The sequence below is a fragment of the Oryzias latipes genome, chromosome 7, assembly GCF_002234675.1.
Source record: "Oryzias latipes chromosome 7, ASM223467v1".
NCBI classification, from domain to species: domain Eukaryota; kingdom Metazoa; phylum Chordata; class Actinopteri; order Beloniformes; family Adrianichthyidae; genus Oryzias; species Oryzias latipes.
The window spans coordinates 33,375,495-33,401,158 of record NC_019865.2 but is presented as its reverse complement, the minus strand read 5'-3'; the positions used below and the strand labels follow the sequence as shown (position 1 = coordinate 33,401,158).

Sequence of the window (25,664 nt, the reverse complement as noted above, 5' to 3'; positions counted from 1 at the left end):
TCTTTTTTAAATGTTTAAAAATTCTGTAAACAGTTTTTATATAACTTCAAAATTCCTTTCCCATATGGAGTTCAAGTGTAAAGTTTGAAGAAGCTTGTATTGATGATTTCTTAATCTTTGTTAATGATTGTAGTGATCTTGACTCCAAACTTGTGTGTGAGACAAAGCTTTATCCAGGGGGGGCCCCTCTTGCCCCCCTTTAGCTCCATGCCTGCAGCTCGGAGCGTTTGTGTGACGTCATGGTCATGCTTCCAGCCTGGAACAGGCAGAATGTGGGTTCTGACGTTCTTCGTCTTGTTGTCTGGCTTTGCACTCAGATGGAAGAATCTTCGTCTGCACAAAACCATCTCTTCTCTTCTGTGCTGCTTAACAGCTCAGCAGTTTGTTTGTGATCTTCACAGATAATCTGCTGGTCTGTGTGTGTGTGTGTGCGTGTGTGCGTGTGTGCGTGTGTGTGTGCGTGTGTGTGTGTGTGTGTGGGTGTGTGTGTGTGTGTGTGTGTGTGACTGTGCATGCATATGCAGGTATGTATGGAACTACGTGTGTGTACATGTGTATGAATCTATGTTTTGCACTGGTTGTGTTTTTGGATCCATGCATATATGTATTTGTGTGTATTGATCCGTGTACGTACAGGTGTGTATGGATTTGTGTGTGTGTGTGTATCTGTGTGTGCCTTTTCATGTGTGTGTGTGGAACAATGCATGAGCTCCTGGAGAATTTCCCTAAAATCTTCAGATTTTTAAAAAAATAAAGCCTGCATAGTTTGATCCAAGTTTGGGTTGAGGTGAGTTTTTCTGAACCATCTTCTTCTCAGCTGGTTTCAGCAGAAGCAGCCCTCATGGTGTAATCTCTACTATAATCTCTACTCCATACCATCATCTATAACCTGAGGATTTGGGGACATGGTGGTCTATGAATGGAGCTCGGTGGAGTCCTTCCCTCTTATTGTCTGCGCCTCGCTGCGTTTCACGCGGTAAATCTCTGAGCTGGATTACTGCAGCAGGGATTAGGGATTGCTGCGTGGACAGCATGTTGCACAGTTTCTTCCGGCTGTCGTGCTTTCCCGGTCTGGTGCGCTGAATAGCTGCAGAGGAGCGTGCACAGGTGAAGGCCTGGCCATTAGACGGGCTGTGGCTCTGAGGCTAGCTGCATCTGCGTTCGAGCTCTTCAGACGGAGCAGCTGTGAAGCTGCAGATCCTCCAGCTGTGGGCTTCGTCTTTTTTGGTGAGAGGCTCTGTCCTCAGATCCCAGTTGGACTAGTTTGACGGCTGATCTTCAGCTGCGGCGCAGAAACATGAGCACGGTCAAGAAGAGCAGCTTCTCTCCCTTCGGCCCAGTTTCTTCAGTTTTGATGCGTTCTGCCGCCACCGCCACCGGAGACAAACCAGGCCCTCCGGTGAAAGGCGCCTTCTTCCTGGTAGAGGACAATGAGCGAGCCAAAGAGGGGGCTCTCTGTGAGCAGCAGCAGCCCTCGCTGTCCCGCGTGGTTGAGGAGTTCTTCTGGATTGGCAGCAGCATCATCGCCTTCTCCAAGTGGCGGCTGGGCTACATGGGTAAGCGTTTGGCGTGGCAGCGCCTTGTGCATGTTTCAGTTGACCCCTTAGTTGGTTGCTGCACAGGTGAGCTGCTGCAGGTGAGACAGAGGCTTTGAGTCTCGGGATGAAGTCTGCAGACCCTGAAGAGGCGACCTGATGAGGCGTAGAGGGAATTTGGGATGGTTTTGACTTTGAGTCACTGCACATCAAATCCTTAATATTATTTAATGGCGCTTGCAATAGTTTCTACTTGTGTATAAAGCTTCTTAATATTTGGAAAAGGATGTTTGCTTGATTCCTGATTCTGAGTGACACATCAGCATTATGCTTCTATTTGTGCGTTTTTTGTGTTTTCACCTTTGAACGTTTTGCTCTTAATTTTCTTCGTTGGGAGTCTTTCTTTTCTACCCACAATCCCGATGGAAGTTCTGCAGGGTGGTCATTAAACCATCAGGGCCGTCTTTATCTGCAGGAGGATTCTAGCATATGGTCTGACGCCAACCCCCCAGGCTTAACCTGAAACCCTCACAGAGGGGTTAATCCCACATACCTGGCTGCCGTGGCGACCGCAGCCAGCCAGCCAGGTTACCAGGTTACCAGGTTATGAGAGTCAGCCAGGCTGATTGCTGGTTTAAGCTGTTTGACATGAATGCCGGTTAACTCCTGAATGGAGGTCATCCTTAAAGCCTGAAAGACGCAGCTGTTCTCCTGCAGGAAGAACTGAGACCAGAGGAGTCAGGAGTGTAAGGCTTTTGCTCCCCGCATTCTCAGGTTGTAACCTTTGTGTTTTAAGGTTGGGACTAGAGGATGCAGATGGAAAATTTCACTCGTCGTCTTTGAACAGGAACATCTTTCTCACCGGTTTTCATTTCAGTGGGAATTTTTTCTCTCTCCAGCCAATCTCTATATCCCCGTGTGCTAACTGGAATCTTGTTACCATGGCAACCAGCCCAGATTCCCATCGGTCCATACAGTATGGCTGTGTGTGAGTCTTCTGCTACTCTTCAGCTTCACACTCTATGATCAAATGACGGGGGAGGCTCTTTTTCTACTCTAAGATTTCCATTTAACACTTTATTTATCTAAAATTGATCTTCTTGGTGGAACTTTGACCTCTTCCACCCTCTGAAGAGCCGCTTGGCCCTGTGCTCACCACACAGATCCACTGAGCAGGTTCCCACTGACCCTCACAGTGAGCTGAAGAAGCAAACCTCACTGTCGCCTCTTCAAAAACTCCTTCACACGGCTCAGGCGAACGCTGGAAGAACTCAAACCAGAAACCCCAAGAGATGGGCTCTGCTGCCTTAGATCCTGCCCCCGAGCCGGGAGGAGCAGGGTTTCACTGATGAAGGTGTTGACCTGAAGCAGTCGGTCCAGCTGTTTCTCCTGTATTTAGCTGCGTTTACAGTGAAGAGTTTGAAATGTGATCTGTTGACGGATGCTGGTTATCTGAACCAAAGACAACTGTGAGACGGAAATATTTGTCATTAAAATCAAACTGAAATCCTTTAAACTGTGAAAAACGATTTTCTGGATTTGTGTGTGTGATTGTGTGTGTGTGTGTGTGGGGGGGTCAGGTCAAGTTAAAGCAGGTGGACAGGTCAGTGACTCGTCTGAATCCTCCTTTAATGCAACACAGTGGTAGAGCAGCATAAATAGATGAACTTGCCCTGGGTCTGGTTGTGGTTCCTGGAGCATAGCGCTCCTTGCTTCTCTCGGTTTGTTTGTTGCTGTCGGGATTCTGTTGATTTCTTTCAGAGCAGGAATGGATCTCAGGTCAGGGGAGCAGAGCAGCAGCACATTAACCATGCCCTGGAGGTGGGGGGGGGGCAGCATGGCCAGATCAATGCTCAGTCAGTGCACAGCTGCACTGAGCTCCACTCCACCCACTTCCTGCTCTGGCTCACAGTTTAGGAATCAGAGCAGAATGCTGCACCTTTACTTCAGCTCTGGTTTTCTAGAAGATCTTCCAATAAAAACTGAAAGTTCAGATCGAACCAGACGGAGCAGACAACGAACAGGTAGAAAGGCTGGCCTTAGACTCAGCGCTGATGGTTTCAGACCCGCAGCAAACTAACAGCTGCTTCCTAAAACGTAATAATAATTAATTACTAATGATATTCGTCATCCATTAAATTAATATAATTTATTGGGTTTACTGGATTTAAAGAAAAATAAAGAAACAGAAAGGAGTCTGTATCAAAGTGAATTTGTTTCCATCATCTCACTTAACTTAACTTAACTTAACTCTGGGTGTTTGTCTTCTCAAGGTTGTGGAAAATGGACAAAAGATCAAAGGAAACATCACGCTCATAAAGAATAAAAATAATTAGTTTAAATAATTAAATAAATATCCTTTCTGGAACATTCTCATGTATAAAGTAAAATGTTTAAAAAAAAAACAATGTTGTTGCAAAATGAGGAAATAAAACACTATATGTTCTTAATTTGTTATTTATTTATTTATTTTTCGTCCTCATAAAGTATCGATAAGAGTATCGTTAAAATACCGGATCGATAAGCAGTATTGATAAGAGTAGTACCGTTACATCCTTAACGATACCCATCCCTAGTCTACAACAAACATTCTTAATGTTCATAGGATTAATAAAGCAGAACCAGAACCGTCCTCACAAAAAGCTTCTTGTTTTCATTCATAGACACAAATATCTGGATTTTCTTTGCCATGTTGTGGGGTCCAGACTTGTTTCCTCTGCAGTGTTGCTGAGTAAACACCAAAGCTGCTCAAGAGCCCAGATGGATCTTTGTGAGAACATATAGCAGGCTTGACTGACACACTCAACACTCTCTCCTCTCTCCTTCCTTCAGTGGAGAAATGTATGAGCTCCATGCAGATGGGGACCCAGATGGTGAAGCTCCGTGGCGGCTCCAAGGGACTGGTTCGCTTCTTTTTTTTGGACGAGCACAAGTCCTGCATCCGCTGGAGGCCGTCCCGCAAGAACGAGAAGGCCAAGAGTGAGTTTCTGCTTCAGGGGCTTTCAGGCTGCTTCACAGAAAAAGTGGTTTTGTTAGTCACACGTGACATTTTCTTCTAACTTATTTTTCAAAAACTGTATCATTGAAATGTCCTTTTTCTAGTTTTCAATGCATCTATGTTGTTTAAACTCTTAAAGTTCAAACCTTTCTTAGAAAAATAAGTCCAGCATTATAGAATGAAAACAAAGGTCTGATTGCGATCAAGGATTTCTGTAACTCTTGGTGGCTAAATGCATTCTGTACTTTACAGGAGACATAGCTCCAAGGATATTGATTGGTCAACAGCCAATCAGGACACAGAATACAAGGCACTATAAAAATAAGACATCCAAAATTACATGGTAAACCATCTGCAAGGCCGCGAAAAGTGAACCTTTATCAGAATAAAACATGTCAATTACAGGACCATCTAGAATTTGATGATGTTTTTCAGAAGTTTGAGTCTGGTTTTAAATCCTGTCACAGCAGTGAAACAGCTCTTCTTAGGTTGGACAATGACCTGCTTTTAGCTGAGGATTGTGGGTCATCTGCTGTATCAATTCTTCCTGATATCACTGCTGCTTTTGATACAGTGGATTTCATTATCCTGACTGAAGCAGTCTGTTGGTGTGAAGGGCACAGCCCTCAATTTGTTCAGGAGTTTTTCTGTCCAACTTGGACAGCTCTTATTTTTACTAAGGCTGAAAACGGCAAAATCAAGGGTGGGCGATAAAACGATACATATCATTTGCCCTCGTCTCTACTGTCTGCATGCGTGGTAAACAAGCACACGCGACGCAGGATACCCTGCGGTCACTTCAACTGTGAAGCATTTGGTTTTTGCTGATCAAACAGGGAAACCTGTAATGATTTTTATAGCATCCAGTCAGAAGTGAAGGATAAAGCTGCTTCATTAACAGTAGTAGCATTCAGATGATAAAAAGTGTTGATTTGGAGACAGCACTGTTGTTAGATGCTAATGCTATGATGCTATGCTAACAAACTGTTCCGTGTGTCAGCTAAATGGAAACACGGACCGGTTTGAAGTCGGACAGTATTTTCACGGACCAAACTTTAAGACATAGCAGATAACTACAACAAGATGAGTTCATAGGACATGAATAAAACGGTATTTCATAAATATAAGAACAGAACTGAATCCACTGTGTTTTAGCAGTGTCTTTGTAGCGCTACAGAGCCGATGTTCCTCCAAAAACGGTTACCTGTCCAATGTTCTAGAGAACTGCCACAGCTGGGGACAGTGGTGTACCATCATAAATGTCATTAAAAAAAAGCATCATTTCAGAGGGAAAGTTCACCTCTTACCGTTGCTTTTTGTCCAGATGATGAAGAAGAAGTTTGTTTTAACCCTTGTGCTATCTTAGATGACCCCCCCCCCTTCCATTGACGTGTTCTCCCTACCATGACAAAGGTGGATAAAGGTGGAAAGATTTCATGTAATCCATGGACACCAGTGAAGATCACAAATCATTGAAGAAAAAAGGTTCAGAGCACTGTCTAGTGGGTCTAGATGACCCAACTCCCACTGGTAAAGTGCCTAGGATAGCACAAGGGTTAAAGACTAAATATAGTCTCAAATATTTCAAAGTCTAAATAGTTAAGTTCCTCCTCATGTCTTATCTCCTCTTCCTTAGATTGTGGATGCAAGTTATTCAAGTTATAAACTGACCAATCAGATGCCTCAATAAAAGTTGAAGCGTTTGACAGATTCTCCTGGACCCGATTTCAGTGAAAGGGGTGTGGCCTTTTAACATGCTCACTTCTGGTTGGAAAGAGTGGTCGCCATAGAAATGTAGACGGACAAATCACGGCTTACTGAGGACGTCTTGTCCCAACATAGCGACTGACAAAATGACAATTGAACTGACTTCAATTGGTTGAGACCGGAAGCAAGGCATTTTCTGAGAGTTTTAAATTATACAATGTGTAAGAAAACACTTGAGCTATGTCTGAATTCCTTCTCTAATCCTTAACTACTCAAAAATGATATAGTGCGGTACTAGAGCAATTAGGATACTATGATTACCACTATTTTTTTTTTTTAAATGTCAAATATGACGTCACTGATTTCACAAAGTGAAAATCTAATAAATACCAGGATTTTATGACAGCTATTTATGATGAAAACTGTTTAATGTTTTGATGATGAAAACCTTTTATTAAAACAAACATTTAAACACATTTTTTTCACAAAATTGTTCAAATGCAATGCAATGCATTGTGGTCTATAGTCGGAGCACACTGGTTTTTCACAGAGACTTTTTTTTTGTCCTAACTTGTCCTGTCCAACAGCTGAGCAAACAGATAAGAGCAGAAAGCTTCTTGTGTTGGACCCATTTTACTGTTACAACAGGGGTTATGAATCTTCTGACACACTAGGTCATATTTCAAACATAATACAATAATACAAACCTCTTCTGTATTTTTGGCTAAACTTTATTTACATTGATGATGTTTGGATACTCATTTTTTTGTGGGACAGGATAGAAAAGAAGAAGAGAGGGGGATGTTGGAAATGAGAGATAAGGGAACAAAAAAAAGGGGTTTACAGAAGTAAAGGGGCAATAAATCATAAAGCAACAAGTACTATTTGTATAGCCCAAAATCACAACAACAGTTGTCTCCATGGGCTTTGAGTTGCTGGAGGTTAATCTTCAATACTGTCAGGTGTACATGTTAGTCAAAAGGGGCGGAGCCTGTCCACACACACACACGTTACAAACACACCTGTTTGTTCCAAAAATCTTCACATATAAAGATGTCAACACGTACACAATACAACTGCAGCTCGCACACACATACATACGAGAAAACACGTCAAGCATTTCATTCTGTCAAGCATACGGTTTGTGCAAAGGTGAGCTGACACCTGTGCTCAGGTGAGTGTTTGTGTTCTGCTGTGGTGGGTGATGGAATGTAAAAAGAGGGAGAATGCCCAGTCCCCCCCATGCCAAGACCCCTGCCATGGCAGCTGTAGCAGCCGCTTCCCCCCCAACGTCTGGGTGGGTTAGCAGGTAGAGAAAATGTCAGCTCTTCTAGTCATAGTGCAGCAGAATTCATCACATTAATACACATTAATAAGGAACAGGAGCTGGTTTTAGGCCGTCATGAGACAGGTTAGTTCTATCCTGCTGATGATGATGATGATGAAGCTAATTCTGGTCCGGTCCTCTGGCCTTTGTCTGGCCACAGGTGCGCCTAACTAACGGCAGTGAGCAGGTATCAAATCTGCTGGCTGACGATCTGAAATTCCCTGGATGGTGTCCAGAACTTTGGACGTGTTTTGTTGGGATGTCTGCTGCAGAAAGCAAAGCCCTTTTCCCCCTGGTTCTTCAGAATGGAAGATGAGGTGTGGGGGCCTCTTGATGGGAGCTCACAGCACGAGCTTAAAGGATCAGCTTCCTGTTGCTTTCCCTCCTCTGTGGTCCTGAGAATAAGCTTCTTAAGGAGATTTAATTATTTATCACATTCATCTGCCCAAAGTGTTTCATACACAAGTTGGTGGATAAAACTGACAGATCAGATAAAATAAGGCTTTTCTGCTGCAGTCTGTGTGTGTGTGTGGGGGGGGGGGTAACAAAAGAGGAGCTGAGAGGACATGTTCAATAGATGTAACAGATATTGGAAAGAAATGTTACATTTATGCCCTTTACGTGAGAAAGTGTGAAGCAGAGCTCCAGCGTTCCTCTACCACCTGCAGCTCAAAGCTAATAGTGAGCCCACCTTTCTGATGGTTCTGTTCAACCACTAACCATTTATTCTGGGTTTTGTGCATTTGTCAGAAAGTTTTGGTCATAAACTGAAATAAAAATTGATGTCCGTTTGTTATTATTTGAAGATATACATTCTGTGTTTTGTGGAAAGCTGGGAATGTCTGGATGGAACTGCAGAGGGTTGGCGGGTCGGGGTTTGCACTGAGGCTATCATGGTCACGCTGACTGGTGAAACCCGCCAATGCCTGACCAGAGCTCTAACTGGGACAACACTTGCAGATGGGGGGGCTCTGGCTTGCCCTTGGGACTGGCCCTTTCTTGGCTACTCTCTGCTTGTGTGGCATGGGGGGGCAGCTATTGTTGGGATGGGAACCCTGGGCTGGGGAGACTTGGGCCTAATGCTGGTAGGGGGTGGGGGGGCAGTTGTTTCACCAATTGGGTGAAGCTGTCCCCAAACTACCCTCCTTCCTCATATAATCCCGAAATTAGGGTGATTGGGGGGGGGGGGGGGGGTCAGCTTGTGATGCACACTTGAGAGTGGCGCAGGTCTCTCTTGGGGGGGACCCTGGTTTGTGCCTGGGGTTGGAGTGGGGTGATCCTTAGAACTCCTGGCTGGTGGTGAGGTTCTTGTCTGGGGCTGGAGGGCTCTCCAGGGTTAGGGGCCCCCTGGCCCAGCCGAGGAGGACTATTCTTCCAGTTTGGCTGGAGCTTGCACTCTCGGTGCTCGCCTGCTCTCTGGCATTGGGGGCTCATGTGGCGGTCCTGCTGGTCTGGGTGGCTTACGTGATTGGCCGACAAGCAGATTTCCTCTATCTGTTATACCGTGCAGAGAAACCTTGGCTGTTGCTGCTGCTTCGTAGGGGTCTTAGAGTGGGGGTTACCTGACACTCTCTCTCTTTACATTCCAGAAATTCCACTCACTCACCTGAGCAAAGGTGTTAGGTCACCTTTGCGCACACAGTTTGTGTGACAGAATGATGCGCTTGACGTGTCTGTATGCACGCATACTAGTATGCGTGAGCTGTAGTTGTATTTTGTACATGCCTGTGAATGGGTTTGTGACTGTCAAGCCCTTTGGGCCTTCAAGGAAGGTAGAAAAAGCTACACAAGTATACGCCAATTACCATGTTGATGTCTTTGTATGTGAAGACTGAAAGATGAAGGAATGTTTGTAGCATTTGAATGTGTGTGGACAGGCCCCGCCCCTTTTGACTAACATCTACACCTGACAGCAATGATGATAAACCTCCAGCAACTTGTTGCTTTATGATTCAACCACCCCCCCTGCTGCTTTAATCATCCTCAAGCTTCCTTAATCCCCTTTTTTCCTTTGGTTTTTGTTCATTCTTTTGTACCCTGTCTCCAACATCCCACTCTCTTCTTCTTTTGTAGGTAAACATAAAATAATGTTTAGCCTCAAATACAAAAGAGATTTGTACAAATATATACCTTGTGTGTCTTAAAATCCATGAACTCCTATTGTAACAGTAAAATCAGAAAAAAGCAGCTCTGATCTGCTGGCTCATCTACTAGACAGGACAAGTTTAAAAAAACAAAAGGATGGACTTTCCTCTGTGTGTGTGTCATCCTGGTTTTCCTTTAGGTGCTCCACAATTGGAAGAAACATGTCTTCCCCATTCTGGATGTTATTGTAGTTGCTGGTGACCAAACAGTCCAAAGGTCCCCCAATCCAGGCCTTGAGGGCCGGTGTCCTACATGCTTTCCAACCGACCTGCCATTGAAGCTCCTTATTGGCTTAACACACCTGATCAAGGTACTCAGCAGCAGATGAGGCAGGTATTCTGGAAAACCAGCAGGAGGCCGGCCCTCGAGGCCTGGATCTGGGAACCCCTGAACCAGACTAACCATGTTGATTAACCAGATTGAGGTGCTGCTGGAAAGCCTGTAATGACCACGTCAGAAACACAACTCCTGCCTGGTGTTGGATTTATAAGAAAAGCTGTAAGAATATCCTATAAAAAAGTGATTTGACAGTATGAACGTCAAACATAATAACAAGGCAGTAAAGTCATCCTGGTTTGCCTCATCATTGCTGTTGGTGACTAAACTGTTTTCTTTGTTTCTCTGACAGTCTCTATTGACTCCATCCGTGAAGTTTGTGAGGGAAAACGGTCGGAGATCTTCCAGCGGTACGCAGAGGGCAGTTTCAACCAAAACTGTTGCTTCAGCCTCTACTATGGGGAACACATGGAGTCTCTAGACTTGGTGTCCGGCACCGGAGAGGATGCCAGAACTTGGATAACAGGCCTCAAATATCTAATGGCTGGCATCAGCGACGAGGACAGTCTGGCGAAGAGGCAGCGTACCCGTGACCAATATCCTTCTGCAAGCTGTCAAATGTGAGGGTGACTCCACCCTTATTGAATGTTTTCGCTCCATCACTTACATTTAAGGCCTGCCGGTCTTTATACTTCTGAACAAACGTAATGTCATGGATGCTGTTTTCCTGGTGACTTTGCTTAACTCCGCCCCTCATGTGGTTGAAGCAGACCTTTACTGAGGCGGATAAGAATGGCGACGGCAGTTTAAGCATCAATGAGGTTCTCCAGCTCCTCCACAAACTCAACGTGAACCTGCCCCGGCAGAAGGTCAAGCAGATGTTCAAGGTACTGGAACCAGGTCATGCCCATTCAGACCCAGGTTATCAGAATTGTTTGGGTATTTAGCTGGTTTCATCAGATGTAGTTTTCTTTTTGAAGAAAACCTCGTTTCATGTCCCTCAGCCTTGTTTTTCGGTCGTTCCTATAGGGGTTGGTGGTTTACAGCAGCAGCACTAAGGTGTGGATTTTCTCACAGAGCAGGGATTTCTCAGTAAAGGCTTTTACTTTGACAAGGCTTACAATCCTGCAGAGTGACGTACTGCAAAGTAGTCTAATATGAGCCGAGGGGGCTGTTGGAGCCACTTGAGTTTGAGTAGCTGCTTAACCTCTTGGCAAAGTGTGAATAAGCCATACAACATCAGTAAGTGGTGCAGATGTGGGCCCTGACCCTCAGCAGCAGGGATTAACATGTCAGACATGTTGGTTTTGTCGTCCTCCTGTGGAGCAGCGAGCCAGCAGGCTGTTTTCGGCCCTCCATATGGCTCTCTGGGGACACAGATGGCCCCTGGTGTAATACAGGGTAAACAAACCACAGACTGAGTGTGTGCGTCCAGATAGGTGTGCTTGTGTGAGACACTGATACAGATTTGTGCGTTGGCAGCCTCTTTGCTAGTTTGCCTTAAACCTGCTTACAGGATTATTAGCCTGTTGAAGATGCTTCTTCTCCCGTGTGAAGAATCTGATCACACCAGAGCGATGTGGCCACATGGCGACTAATAAAACCAGTATGAATGGCTGTGATGCAAGAGGAATATCTTCTCATATCTGTCACAGCAGCAGCTGGAACATCCACAAACACCAGAACCCTGTTGAAAGACCAAACGTGTTCTGACTGTGGGATCTGTCTAATTCCTGGAAACTTAGCGGTGTCCAAAAAGTTGCAGCCTGAGTTTAAGGTCTGGTACTGCAAGTCATTGGTTCATAACAAAACACCTGGAGGTTACACAGTTTCTGACAGAGCAAGGTCTTTTTATATTAATCTGAAATGGAACTAAATACGGGAAACACGGATCAACATTTGATTAAAGAGGAAACCGTAGAACACTGGAAATATACCTTTATGTCTTCTTAAGAACTGGCATGGCCGAAAGGTTTTAGCTGAAAATGCAAAATAATCTGTAACAAAATGAATTGTCTTCAGGACACTGAAATGACAAGAAGTAATGCTGGATGTTGATGAAAGAAAACTGTTTGTTTTTTTGCTTAATGAACTCAAAGTGCTGGAATGCTGAAACTAAGACAAAAGGAGCTAAAAAATAGACCAATCAAATGCTAACATGAGCAATTTTTGTGCTTTATAATACTTAAAAGGATTTGAAAAACACTAAAACAGTAACTCCGACAACATCAAGTGAAACATTAGGTGCTAAACTAGCTGAAAAAGAAAATCAAAAAATGAGACAAAAAACTTCAATAATGTTGCAAAAATGATCAATTCAGTGCAGCAGTGAAAAGATTTCACAAACTACTTTAAACAGTCTCCAGATCCTTCAGGCTTTTGCTGTTAAAGTCAAAATAGTGGGACATCATACCCAGCTCAGAGCTTCCTTTTCCACTCATTTATTTAATCAATCAAAAAAGCTCAAGTTCAGCTGGAAAAAAGTGCCAAACCTGCAGTAGAGGAGCTGAAGCGCAGAGGGATTTCACTAATTCTGCTTTCTATATACTAAAGTCATTGAAGAGCTTATGAGAAAGGGGGGAAGAGCTTTCTGGTAGCTTGAGTTTGTTTTGATCCACAAAAATCTGTAAAGACCAACTGGTCTGTAAACTCTAGTCTAGAGGGCATTTCATGAAACGCCCCTATTCATGATCTGCCATGAGCCCTGCTGGCTGGTTTTGAGTATTTAAAGCTTTTTTCAGTCATTTCTCCTGACAAACACAAACTGACACAGGAAAAACAAGACGGACCAACCATTCCCTTAAAACCAATGCAGCTCAACCTTAAAAAGAACGCCTGTCCACAGCATGGCCAAATAATGGAGAGTTACTGACAGACAGAGGACATTCCAACCTTTCCTCTTTTTTTAATGAATGAATGAAACTCATGTTTTAAGACTCGTCAGAACTTCACCCCTCCTGTATTTTGGCTGGTGGAGGATTAAAGGTGTTGAATGTCTGCTGCTGTAACCGCAGGTGAAATCCAAACCTTTCCTTCTAATGTAAACCTTCTCACGCATGGCTGTCTGTGAGAGCCCAGATCCTTCCAAGTCCTCCCAAGTCCCACCCCATCATCTTTTGATTTGTTATAAATAGTTCCCAGTGGTCTTTAAATTGTCATTATGTTCTTCTAACCAAAAACACTGTCGTTTCTGGGACATAGTTTCTGCGGAGTGGCAGGGGTTCTTCAGAAATTTGTTTGTGGGCAAGACCATGGTAGCATAGTAAGCCTTTCCTCATTTCCCATCATCTCTTTGTTTGCACTCTCTCCCACTGGCTTGCAGCATGTCCCAACCCCAACCTATCATTAGTGGTGCAACATGAATGGTAAGCAATATTGAAGCATATCCATCTGTCCAGTTCTGATCCAGATTCCAGCTCAGACGAGGAAAACAAAGACGTCCATGGATCTGTTGGTCTGACAGTGGACGATCAGAATGGAGCAGAGCAGGGAGCTTGTAGCCTACCAACTGTAGCTTCTGTCACTGCTACGATCTTTTTCCAACAGTGTTATTTTTCATCTGCTCCCAATTCAAAACCATATAAATAAATAAAATGCAGTTTTAAGCTTAATTTTCTTTGTCCTACATTATCGGAAAAGTGCCAAAAGAAAATGTTAAAATGACCAAAAATACAATTTCCATCAGAGTGGGTGTTAAGGGTAATGTGTGGGCTCTTCTGCAGTATGGCCAGCTTCAGGCCAGGGGCCTCATTTATAAAACTTTGCGTAGTATTTGCGTCAGAAGTGGCGTACGGATGAAACATAGGATGTGCGTACGCACAGAAATATTCGGAGTTATAAAACCGTGCGCACGCACATCCTACGCATCTTTCTCTTAATAAATCACAACCAATTCTAAATGCTGCGCAGCTTTTGCGGCTTCATGACACGCCTATAGTTGCCCATAAATAGTCCGTGAAACGCCCACAAATGAATATTCATTGATTGCGAAACCATGCCAAACACGGAGAGAAAATCAAAAAAACGTAACTTCACTCAATGTGAAGTAGAAGTTATCGTTGGCGAGGTGGAAAAGAGGATAATAATGTTGTTTGGAGGGCACAGTGTGGGCATTACTAATGCCAAAAAGGCATGTGAGTGGCAAACGGTGGCAGACGCCGTAAATGCTGTAGCCTCACAACCTCGGACCGTGGCCGAAATAAAAAAGAAAAAGGTCGGACATCAAAGTCAAGGCAAAAAAACGTCTAGCGCTGACCCCCCCCCCCCCCCCCCCCCCCCCACACACACACACCCGTGTCTGCCATGGGTGTGGGTGTGGGGGGGGGGGGGGACGACACCGGAGCTGACCCCTCCTGATGAGAGACTGGCGGCAATAATTGGGGAATCCCTTTTAAGTGGAGTGGTGACTGAGGCGCAGGGGGACACCGACGCGCCAGATGCACGGGGTGACACACCCCCAAAAGCCCGCAGAGGAAGTCGGAACCGGCTCATAAGCCACTCGTCCTCGTTTGTCAGCAAGTCTTCTTGCTGTCTAAAGATGCGTTCACTCCGAATTCTTCCATTTGCCACATCTTCTAAGAGCGTAAGATCAGCCATTGTGCGTCATTACGCATTGTGATGGGGCATTTTATTTCCATCCATTTAATTACATCTGACAAGCTGCAGATGTCGGTAATAATCGACGTGGAAATGGGAAATTGTTCAGCGCAAATGTAATTTCTTGTTGCTTTCTGAATGGTCGAGACATACGCCATACATTGTTTGATCAAAAATAAAACAAACTAAAGGCATGAATACCATAATTCTGTAGCTTATGAAGAAATGTTTTAATATGAAAACAACTTTCCTTAGTGGACACTTAATGCATCTCTCTCTATCTATCCATCTGTCTGTCTAATTGCACCTATATCTGCTCCGCCAGACGGACACATTGACGGGAATGTCAGTTTTGTACATTATTTCGTTCTGTTAAATATATTATTTATGAGGATGAATTGCACAACATGCCAATATTGCAGAAAATATTTCACTTTTCTTTTTGCAAATAAGTGTTCATTTGAATTTCTGTTGTAATTTTCGTTTGATTTTTTTGTTTGTTTCACTGCTGATCGATCAAACGGGTGTTGGTGTAGCTGTTAATTGTAAGACTTGCTTTGTGAAGTCTTCATGTTATTTCTGAGAGGCAGTATTGTCATTTTTACTTTCACGTGTTTCTTCCATCTGCCGACGGTGTCGCCGTTTCTCATTTCACCCGTTTTTGTGCGTACGCCTGGGTCAGAGCTTGCCCGAAGGACCGCACATTTTCCCGTCAAGTTTGCTTTTTATAAATCTCAACTATTGCGTAGAGAGTGGCGTACGCCTTCTTTTGTGCGTACGCAACGTTTATAAATGAGGCCCCAGGTTCTATAAAACCTCTGGGTCATGTATGCCATTGACTGGGTTGTTTGTCAGCTGGTTTAGAATAGCTCAGCATAAGCCAGGATGTAAGCAAAACCTCAGCCGCATTCTACTCTACTGTCCTTGAACATAAACACAGCTGGCTTCGGTGCAAAGGTCCCACTGTCACAGAGGTGCTCCCATTTGACTCAAATAAAGCCATTTTTTAGTTTGATACCTGCAAAACCTGAAGTCTCATAGATTTGCTGCTTCCATCTGTAATTTGCTCTGAAGAATCTGATTCTCAGGACAACAAAAAAAACTGTCTCTGATTGGGTTGAGCTCAACTCTTCTCAGGATGTCTGATGACATCCATGTGTGTCCACATGCCTGTCTTTGTCTGCTGCACTGATAAATGTGAAGTATGACATTAAATAAGAATATTTCCTTTAACTTGGTTTGTAAAAACCAGAGTTCTTGGAGTAATATAGAGTAATGGAATGAAACTTTAGTAATCCCACTAATTACCTTGTTACCATAGCTCTATTTAAACCAGCGGGTAGATAATTACACTAGAAATACAGCTAAAATTTTAATAAGAATACTAATGAGTTTCCAGTGTCTGAGGCGTTGTAGAGTCTAATAGCTGACGGAAGGAAATATCTGCGAAGCGCTCCTTCCTGCATTGAAGTGTTAGTCTCTGACTGAAGGAGCTCCTCAGTGCACACCTGGTCTCATGCAGAGGAAGATGACGATGAAGAGGATTGTTTATGATGGATTCCAGTTTCTATAACATCCTCTACACGCCCATAACAGTAGAGCTGGGCGATATGACCAAATTTGATTTTAATTGGTGTTTTTAATCGATTAAATTGATTCACGCCCAGCCCTATATCACAGTCACAGACTCTGGAGCGGCGGTCCCCAACCTTTTTAACGCCACGGACCGCCACACAAAACTTTCAAAGACCGGTCTTTCAAATGCAGGCGAATGATTATTGTAGCAATACTACGATGAAGAAGGAACAGAGACATGACAATACGATCCCTGAGCTTTTATTGTGACATGCATGACATTGTACATTGCACAGGTGTCATCATCCTCTCCCCTTCACACACTCATGGAGCAAAAAAGAAGGACTGTCTATTAAATGTAGCTTTTGGAAGTGAAAGGCTCCTCTTCTGTCTCCTTGCTGGGCTTTTTCTCCTCGGCAAAGACGTTTGTTTTTCCTCATTTTGCTAGCTCCTGGGTTTTATTTTAGTATCCTACGTGACCAAGAAAAGCACCTTGGCCTGCGTCAAGAGTGACATAGACGGATGGAACAGAGAATCGGGCAATTTTTTCAAAATAAAACATCTTTCAGATTCCGAAACAAATATAATGGAAGTAATGTAAGTTATTTATTCTTTCTGTGTGGCCCGGTACCAAATGACCCACAGACCGGTACTGGTCCACAGCCTGAGGGTTGGGGACCCCTTGCTCTAGAGGACATCCCAGAACTGAGCCGGATCTCCGCACCAGTTTGTTGATCCTCTTCCTCATCCGCTCACCCAGCAGGTCACTCCGTAGAAGAGGGCAATGCAACAACGCCATCATCAAAAACTCTACTTTAAGATTCCTGCAGGCGCTGGAGGAGCTCAGTGTCCTCAGCCTCTCCGGCCACATTTGAACCGACGACAGGTGATCGTGTCAACAATGCACCTGCAGACTGGTTCAGACCCTTAGGTGGTGGGAAACCGTCCAAAAAAGAGTAGCAGGCCACTGCTCACGTCTGTCAAAAACAGGTTAACAACATGAGAAGAAAAAAAACCCAAACAAAAACAAAGAAGCTTGGAACTGGCAACCTGCCGTGGCACCAGTTGGAGAAAAAAATGTCTGGGTTTGTGTTCAACTGCAGATTTCCTTATCGACTTTAACATAATGAAAATCTGTTTGTTTTTATATTTAAGGATTGAACCAAAAACATACTTAAGAACTTTTCAGGGTTGAAAAGTCTTTCTTAACCCTGAAAATTTGGACACCTCGATCAGAGTAAGGACAAAAAGATTTCAGAACAGTTTTTTTCCAACGGCCATAAACATGTTAAACCTGGATCTCTCTATATGAATTCTTGTATTATTATTATTTCTCTGGTTTTTAACCATTTGAATACATATTGAAGCACTTTTATGTAGTTTTATGTATTATTTATTATTGTATAATTATTTTTAAATGTATGAATGTTACACTGACCAAAAGGCACTTTTAATTTCATTGTACGTGTGACAATGACAATAAGGATTTAGCTATTTTGTGGTCTTGCGTTCAGAGAAGCAGCACATGTTTTGGATAAAGACTGAAGGTGGTTCAGGTTCTGGTTCTGGTCCTGCAGGAGGCAGACACTGACGACAATCAGGGAACACTCGACTTTGAGGAGTTCTGCTCCTTCTACAAGATGATGTCCACTCGCAGAGACCTGTACCTGCTCATGCTCACCTACAGCAACCACAAAGACCACATGGACACGGATGACCTCACCCGCTTCCTGGAGCATGAGCAAAAGGTAACTTCTCACAGATCAGCACACGGCGCAAAGACACCTTTCCTGACTTCAGCATGTTAGGAGCTGGGTCTGGTTCTGTGTAGAATCTGGGATTTGTGAAGTCTACAGATTATTTGAAGAATATTTGAATGACATTTAGATATATGCACATACTGCTTTTACTTTGCTTTTAATATTTAATTTTATTCTTATAAATGCTCCTCAACATGACCACCTTTACTTTCATCATGCTCATTGAATGACCATTAAGCATTTCCTTCTGTTCTGTTCCTTGTACCTTTTGGTTTGATTAAAGCGGTTTTCTTTTAGTTAAAAGGAATGAATTTGTTGAAAGTCTTTTTCAGAACAAGTAAATGGGTTTTAAAGAGAAAATGTTGAAACGAGTTCTGAATTGAGCCGTGAATCAGGTGGAATCGTGTGAGTCTGAACCCCCTGCCTCCTGAACCCCAGAACTCCACATCTGTCTGTCCTCATCTCTGTTTTAGGCATGGTGATTTGGTTCATTTACGCCCTCTTTTGATTCCACACTGGAGTGCACCTTGCCACAGTCCAGCATGAATGGAGTTGGCCGTCTGCAGTGTGAAATGTTCTGGAGTCACAGGAGGGATGGGTTCTGTCAGATCCAGTCCGGGTTCTATAGACCTAAAGGTGTGAGAAAAGCTAGGCTTTGGCTGGTTAGCAGTCAGAAAGTGGGCTTAGCTTAAGCAGCTGAGCTTTTCTTCTCACCCTGCCGTCCAAAGTGAGTTTTTTCTCCTCCTAAGTAATCCACTCTTTTGTTTTTATCTTCAGAACTCAAACAGAAAATATGAAAAAGAAAAAAGGATCCATGGATCTGAGTAGATCCCGATGTAGGAGCTCCTGTGGCCAAGTTCTCTGTTTACTGACGTGTAAAGATGAGACAGATGGTTTGTGAACACAGTAGGGATGGACGAGCTGTGGACCTTCAGCAGAAGTGCAGAAGAATGACCTTAGGAGTTTTTGGAGCCTGCTCCCCAGAGTCCTCTGGCTCAGCTTGGATGATGGAGGGATGATGGAGTCTGTTTTTGGGTGGTGGAGGAGCAGAAAGCTCTGCTCTCATATGGTTAGAATAGGGATTGATTGATAGAAGAAGGGCCTCCCCCTTTTTCATCGATTTCCCGAGATAGGGTCAGATTGACCCACTTTCATATGGTTGGACTCAGCAATCAGGACTGGAACACGAATGCCATTAGATGAACCTGACCGCTGTCAGAGAGGAGTTACTGATGAATTTTTCCTACATTTCCAGATGACCAAGGTGACAAAAGACCACTGCCTGGAGATCATCAACAAATTTGAGCCGTGCTCAGAGAACCAGAAGCAGGGAGTTTTGGGAATCGATGGTATGTCCACCTCAGCGGTTCTACAGATCCATTTTCTCCAGATGAAAACCTTTTTTTTTTTTAAAGTTGGTAGTTTTTAAAGACGGTTTTTGCTGCCGTTTGACACGGTTGGCTCCTTTAAACCAAACTGGTGTGTATGAGCAGACTGGTCAGTTCATCTTCTGTGTTTGACTTCTGAAACTCCTGAAAAGCTGCAACATCTGTGGTGAGGACTGGTGTGCTAGCTCTCACACCCCCAGGCCTCATGTGTTTTGCAGTAGTGTTAAAAAATAGCAGAGCGCCTCTTTGTTTTTTTATACAGTCGAGTCTTAAAACAATAATGTGAACTTACCGGTGCTTTCTCTGGGTGATTGACAGGTGGCGCTGTTGCAATGTAACAGTAAGCCCTAGACGTCTGAGCGTTTCAGGAGACTTCTCCTCTGTTTCAGGTTTTACTAATTACATGCGCAGTCCAGCAGGGGACATCTTTAACCCTGAACACTACAGTGTGAGTCAGGACATGACGCAGCCTCTGTGTAACTACTTCATTGCCTCCTCACACAACACCTACCTGATGGGCGACCAGTTGATGTCGCAGTCGCGGGTGGACATGTACGCCTGGGTGCTGCAGGCTGGTTGCCGCTGCGTGGAAGGTAAGCGTAAGCCAACGGGAAAACTCAGCCAGGCCACAGCCCATTCAGCACAGGAACAAAGAAACATTTTACTGGAATACTGGATACATTCATGCTGGGGTGCTATATGTTTGTGTCATGGGGCAACAGATTTACCCCCCAGTGGTTCAGTGGAGCTGAGCAACCTGTCTGGTACTCTCTGGGTTAAGAGTCTACAAAGATGTCAATCTGTCCAAATCTGGGCTCCGACACAGTTAGGTGAATGGTGCCGAGGCTGCTATGGGAGTTGGTTTGGAGCACGGTTAGAGGATTGCTGTAATTGCCAAGCATGTCTAGGCGGCGTTCTCCAAACCCCTGATGCCAGCTCGTCTCAGACGTGCTTTTAGGCGTGTTCAACAGTTGAGGCTCTGCGACGTCTGTCCTCATTTTTTTCACCTGCAGCCAACTCTATAGTTTACACCATTCAGTTCTGTGCTGAAGTTATTCCAGTGAAAGGATGAAGCTCAGCAGAGGAAAGGTACTGACCCCTGACCCCTGACTCTGTCTCTGTCTCTCTGGTGCAGTCGACTGCTGGGACGGTCAGGACGGGGAACCCATCGTCCATCACGGCTACACGCTCACCTCCAAGATCCTCTTCAGAGACGTCGTTGAGACCATCAACAAATACGCCTTCATCAAGAACGAGTATGTTCACACACACAAACACACACATCCTTTGCTTGGCATGTTTTGGTTTTAAAAGAAGCAGCTGTCAGAAGGCAGCTGGTGTGTGGGCTGAGGTGAGTGAGCTCTGTCTCCTGATCCAAACTTGTTCTTCTTCATTTTAAAAACTTGTAGTCATTGAAACCTCTGAATGTTGATCTTCATCACAGTCAGCTTTATTCTGACTCACTGCTACTATGTTTTCAGATCATCAACATTTCATGCTCTGGAGCCCCCCCCTTCAGTTTTCGTGTTGGGGGGCGGGGGGTCTAGTGTTCCTCATCGGCGACCTCCTTGGTGGTTTTGGTATCATGAGTTTCTATTTGCAGGTGGCCCCACAGTTGCAGATGATTTGGGATTCCACTTCTTTAACCTCAGAGTGGACGCGCATGGTCTGCGTCTGTGTGTGAGCTGACTGCGCTTTAGCGCAGCCCAGTCGCCTCGGGGTGCAGACATGGGAATACTGAGAGATTAGAACAGCCCCCCCCCCCCCCCCCCCCTTTATGAATGTGCACCAGTAGGTGATAATCCTGCGACACACGTGCAGAAACAGAAACACCTATTTTTAGCTGCAATGAAGAAACACTCCTTTTTGTGGTGGTATTCACCCTCTCTCCTGCTACTGAAAAGGTGATTGTGAAGACCCCCACCCCCCAGATATGAAGAAGTAGGCTTCAAATAGGAATCTGATTTTCCACTGTGCTAAATAAAGCACAGCAGTCTGCTTGGATGAAAAGGTTTTGCAGTCAGAAGACTGTAATGTCTGTGAACATTATGCTGGGAGGAGGAATAATGCAGCTCAGCCTTGACCTTAAAACCACGGTTCATGCTGGCTTTAAGCACACATGAGACTTTTACTGACCTAAAGGGACTCTGTATTTGCATCCTCTCATCCACATCCTCATTGAGACAGCTGAAGGTCCACACATCCTCCAGCGGCTCTGGAGGATCCACGTTTGTTCTCAGTGCAGACGGCAGCAGCTCTGGAGCTTCAGCTCTCTCACTGACAGGATCGGAGTTCAATCCTAAGAACCTGAGCAGACAGATGGGACATTTTCCTGACGTTCAAAGCCAGGGTTGGAACATGCAGTAATGTGCGGGTTGAAGTCTCAGACCACGCGTCTTTGTCATGCTGTCCACCCACCATGGCAGCACATTTCTGGTTCTGCTCCTCCTGGCAGCAGATCTAAAGCCGTGGTTTCCTGTTGTTTTGTAGTTACCCGGTCATTCTGTCCATTGAGAACCACTGCAGCGTTCCTCAGCAGAAGAAGATGGCGCAGTACCTGACTGAGATCCTCGGGGACAAACTGGACGTTTCCAGCATCAAGGTGGATGAGTCCGGGCAATTGCCGTCCCCCGAGTCGCTGAGGGGGAAGATCCTGGTGAAGGTAAAGCAGAAAGATTATAGAGCATTACAGTGTTGTGTGACCTTTGTTGCATTTTCAACCATAAAATTACATGAAAGAATCTGAGATGGTAATAGTGATCAACTAAATATAAGCAGAGGCTCAGGAAAAAGGCCTCCTGCTGAGTGTCAGACATGACAGCTAATAGTTCCTTTACTAGTTCTTTTATTTCTAACGTTTTAAGCCCTTTGTGTTCACTTGTGTTAATGTCCTAAATCATGGAAGGATCCGCGTGCAGCTTTGTTTTTCCTGACAAAAGTCTCAAATAAATGCCAGTGTTTTACTTTGAAGGGGAAGAAACTGCCTCCTAACATTGATGAGAACGCTGAAGAGGGAGATGTGTCCGACGAAGACAGCGCCGACGAGATGGAGGATGACTGCAAGCTGATGAATGGAGATGTATGTGCATCCTCATCTCTGCACCTTCAGTTGACATGGAGCCTCTTCCTGTCTGTGTGCTTTTCTCACTTCCTGCTCTCCTCTGTTCTCCTTGTCCTTTCTTCTCACCACGTCTCGCTGGCTTCTCTTACAGTGGAAGGTAGGGTATCTTCAGAGATCACACCTTGTCATGTGTCATCTCTATCCATCCTGCCTGGAAGAGGTTACAGCTTTTGGCCTCAGAGAAACACTCAGAGAGTCAGGAAGTGCTTTCTCACATGAAATCAAACAGAATGCATCTAGAGAGCATCATTCATTTCTCCGAACCCTTCAGTAACATCTTTAGGGAGCAGCTGATATGAGCAAAAACATGTGTCCTCCTGAAGGTGAAACTGATCAGAGACTCAGTTCTGAGGTGATACTTGTGTTCAAAGAAAACAAAAGATCTACCGACTAAAAAAGACAAACATGACATGCTGGATTCCATCCAGGCATTCTATATTTTAGAAGAATTGTCTAACCAGGAGAGCTTCAGCGTCAGCAAAAGGGTCTCTAACTGCTCCGTGATTGAAGTCAGATGGAACTGGAGGAGGAACACTGCAGCTCTGTGGATCCAGGCTGCCATCGTGTGGCTGAGCTGAGTACTTGCAGGAAGACCAGAGCTGCAGCCGCTCTGGAGATGCTCATCCTCAGCTGTTCATCATCTCCACATCTTCTCTGCTGGTTTGGAGAGCACAAGAAGGAGATTTGGTCTCAGTTGGGATGGTCTGTCAAATATTCAGAGCTCAGATGTTTTCCATGTGTCAGGTTCTCCCACATGTGACCATCATCCCTGAACCCCCCTCCAGTTTCTGTCTGACGAACATTTCTCTTTCTGAGACTTGATTTCTGTTGGGCTTCTGCTTCCTGCTGCAGCACAATGGACTTAAATGCCCTAAAGAATGCAGTGAGACAGTGGAGCTGGGAATCAGAGCAGAAAGCATGAATGAACCCTCAAACTCACTTCCAATACATCTTTAGGACTTAAAACCAGCAGCAGTGAACCTAAGAAATGACTACATTCATGTTAGAACAAAGGAGAGAATGCAACAATTTCATACTTTTGGCAGAATTCCTCATCAAACTGGCCATCTGCCTCAGAACACCTCTGTTCTTTTTGCTCACATTTATCATGTGTTTTAGACGAGCTTTGGTGCTGCAGTGTCAGATCAGCTCAGGTGTAGGTTCTGTGTCAGTCACTCCAGAGCATCAAAAAGAAACGGGAAGCTCTGCTGCCAGACAGTTTATTTGTGTACCTGCTGCTCCGTCTACAGACCACAGCCAACAGGAAGCAGGTGGAGAACATGGCCAAGAAGAAACTGGACAGCCTGATGAAGGAGTCCAAGATCAGAGACTGCGAAGACCCGGACAGCTTCACCATCGGAGCGCTGCCCCCTGCTGGGAAGCCTGGGGAAAACAGAGGCTGCAAAGTAACCCTTTTTCTTCTGCTTAAATGTCTGTCTGACTAACCTTCATGTTTGCTGCTCACTTTCATTTTAACAATCAAACTTGACTATTTTCAAAGCACTTTACTACAGACAGACAGGAAAAAACTGCAGTTAGAAGAAGAAAACTATCAAAAACAGAATAAAACTGGTCACTGTTGACATTAATGATAAGTCGAGATACTACAGAGCTGAAAACAAACTAACATTTTTCCTTTGAGCTCAGGCCTGCAGTGAAGAACTTGGACTCTGTGGGTTTTTGTTCTGACTGAAGCATATAGAGTGATATTTCTGCCACCACGTTGCAAACAAAACTTTCTAAGTTGCAGGTGAAAATATTAAATATTTGCTTTTCAATAATTTATTATTCTGATTTTTATATATTTTTTTTTGCTTTCAAATTTTTTTTTTGCTTTCGAAAACGTTTTTTGCGTTTGCAAAACACATGTTTTTGCGTGCGTTGTGTCAAATCTTGCTTTTGTCTTCTCTTTGATTTTGCTGACCACTTTGAACGCGACTTAGCGTGATGTGACTGCCACTGGCATCGCCAAAAAGAAATTCGCATGCGTTGTGTATCATCTCACTTTTTTCCTATCTTTGCTGAGTTAAGTTTCGGTTTGACGTGACAAAGCTGCCATCAAACAGCTCCTGATTGGGCCAGATTCTAACCAATCAGGTGTCTCTGTCTCATATTGACGGTACTCAGAGGCAGACATTGACTTTGGACTTTGTGTCGGTTCTGTTCGTACGGGGTTCTGGCCCGTTTCTCTCAGAGTGAAACCCAGAAGGAGCAGCAAAGCACGCTAAGTCGCGCTCAAAGTAGTCAGCAAAATCAAAGATAGGACAAAAGCGAGATTTGACACAACGCACGCAAAAACATGTTTTGCAAACGCAAAAAATGTTTTCGAAAGCAAAACAAAAATTTGAAAGCAAAAAAAATATGTCAAAGCAGACCAATAAATTATTGAAAAGCAAATATATAATATTTTCACCTGCAACTTAGAAAGTTTTGTGTGCAACGTGGTTGCAGAAATATCACTCCATATGAGGCTCCAGGCAGAGGCGGTCCTGGGACACTGGACGCCCCCCCCCCAAACACCCGCCTTTCCAGCCCCGCCCTCTATAACTCAAAGCCTGCATACATATAAACACAAGACCAAAATATCTATTTTACCTTATTAATCATATAAATAAAATACTCTTAAGTTGAATTCACAAATAAGATATAGTATATGAGTTAGTTCACAATTAAAACATATCAGTTTGTTTTCTTTTTGACGACTGGCTGAATCTGGTAAAAATTGCCACTTTTTTTTTTAGCTGAATACAACCTTGACAGGAATTATGAATGAATAAATTCCGGTCATTTCCGTTGACTTCATAAATGAACATCAATGGAAACTAAAGGACATATTCTTCTGTGTTTGTGCATCAGTGTCACATTAAACTGAACAAAAACACAAATGATTGTGTTCATTGCATCTGAAGCATTGACTGTATATAAGAACGGCAGAGAAGCTTAGATGAAATCCACCAATGAGATCATTAATAAGACTCTAATGAAGTGCAAACCCCCATCAGGCATGTGGCAAATGTTGCCCCAAATTTGACTCCTCTAACAGTAAATGTGGTCGTATTTAGCTACTAGCAAGTTTCATTTTGGGCACCGCCTGCATTCCTTTATCCTTGGAGTGTTTTTCGTCTTTCTAAACTGGATGCTGATGTTTCCTTTGATCTTTTGTTCCTTTGATGTAGACTCCTTTCTATTTTTTTCTTCACTCCAAAATAAAAATCAATAAAACCAAAAAAGTACAT

General features: G+C 44.1%; 1 protein-coding gene across 8 annotated transcripts in view; it reads left to right on the top strand.

Annotated features, from left to right (window-relative positions):
* Nucleotides 1–25,664, top strand: part of plch2 (phospholipase C eta 2) — a 134,308-nt gene that overhangs the window by 81,509 nt on the left and 27,135 nt on the right. For 3 of the 8 annotated variants that reach the window (XM_011477693.3, XM_011477692.3, XM_011477690.3), the window contains exons 2-12: nt 4,368–4,514; nt 10,341–10,584; nt 10,746–10,875; nt 17,737–17,907; nt 19,175–19,268; nt 19,697–19,900; nt 20,443–20,563; nt 21,798–21,969; nt 22,279–22,386; nt 22,520–22,525; nt 23,679–23,834. In XM_011477693.3, coding sequence (XP_011475995.1) covers nt 4,368–4,514; nt 10,341–10,584; nt 10,746–10,875; nt 17,737–17,907; nt 19,175–19,268; nt 19,697–19,900; nt 20,443–20,563; nt 21,798–21,969; nt 22,279–22,386; nt 22,520–22,525; nt 23,679–23,834 — 1,553 coding nt within the window. Of the gene's footprint in view, nt 1–986; nt 1,557–4,367; nt 4,515–10,340; nt 10,585–10,745; nt 10,876–17,736; nt 17,908–19,174; nt 19,269–19,696; nt 19,901–20,442; nt 20,564–21,797; nt 21,970–22,278; nt 22,387–22,519; nt 22,526–23,678; nt 23,835–25,664 lie in introns of those variants that run through there. The other 5 variants (XM_023957094.1, XM_023957095.1, XM_023957096.1 and 2 more) reach the window with 4 other exon arrangements.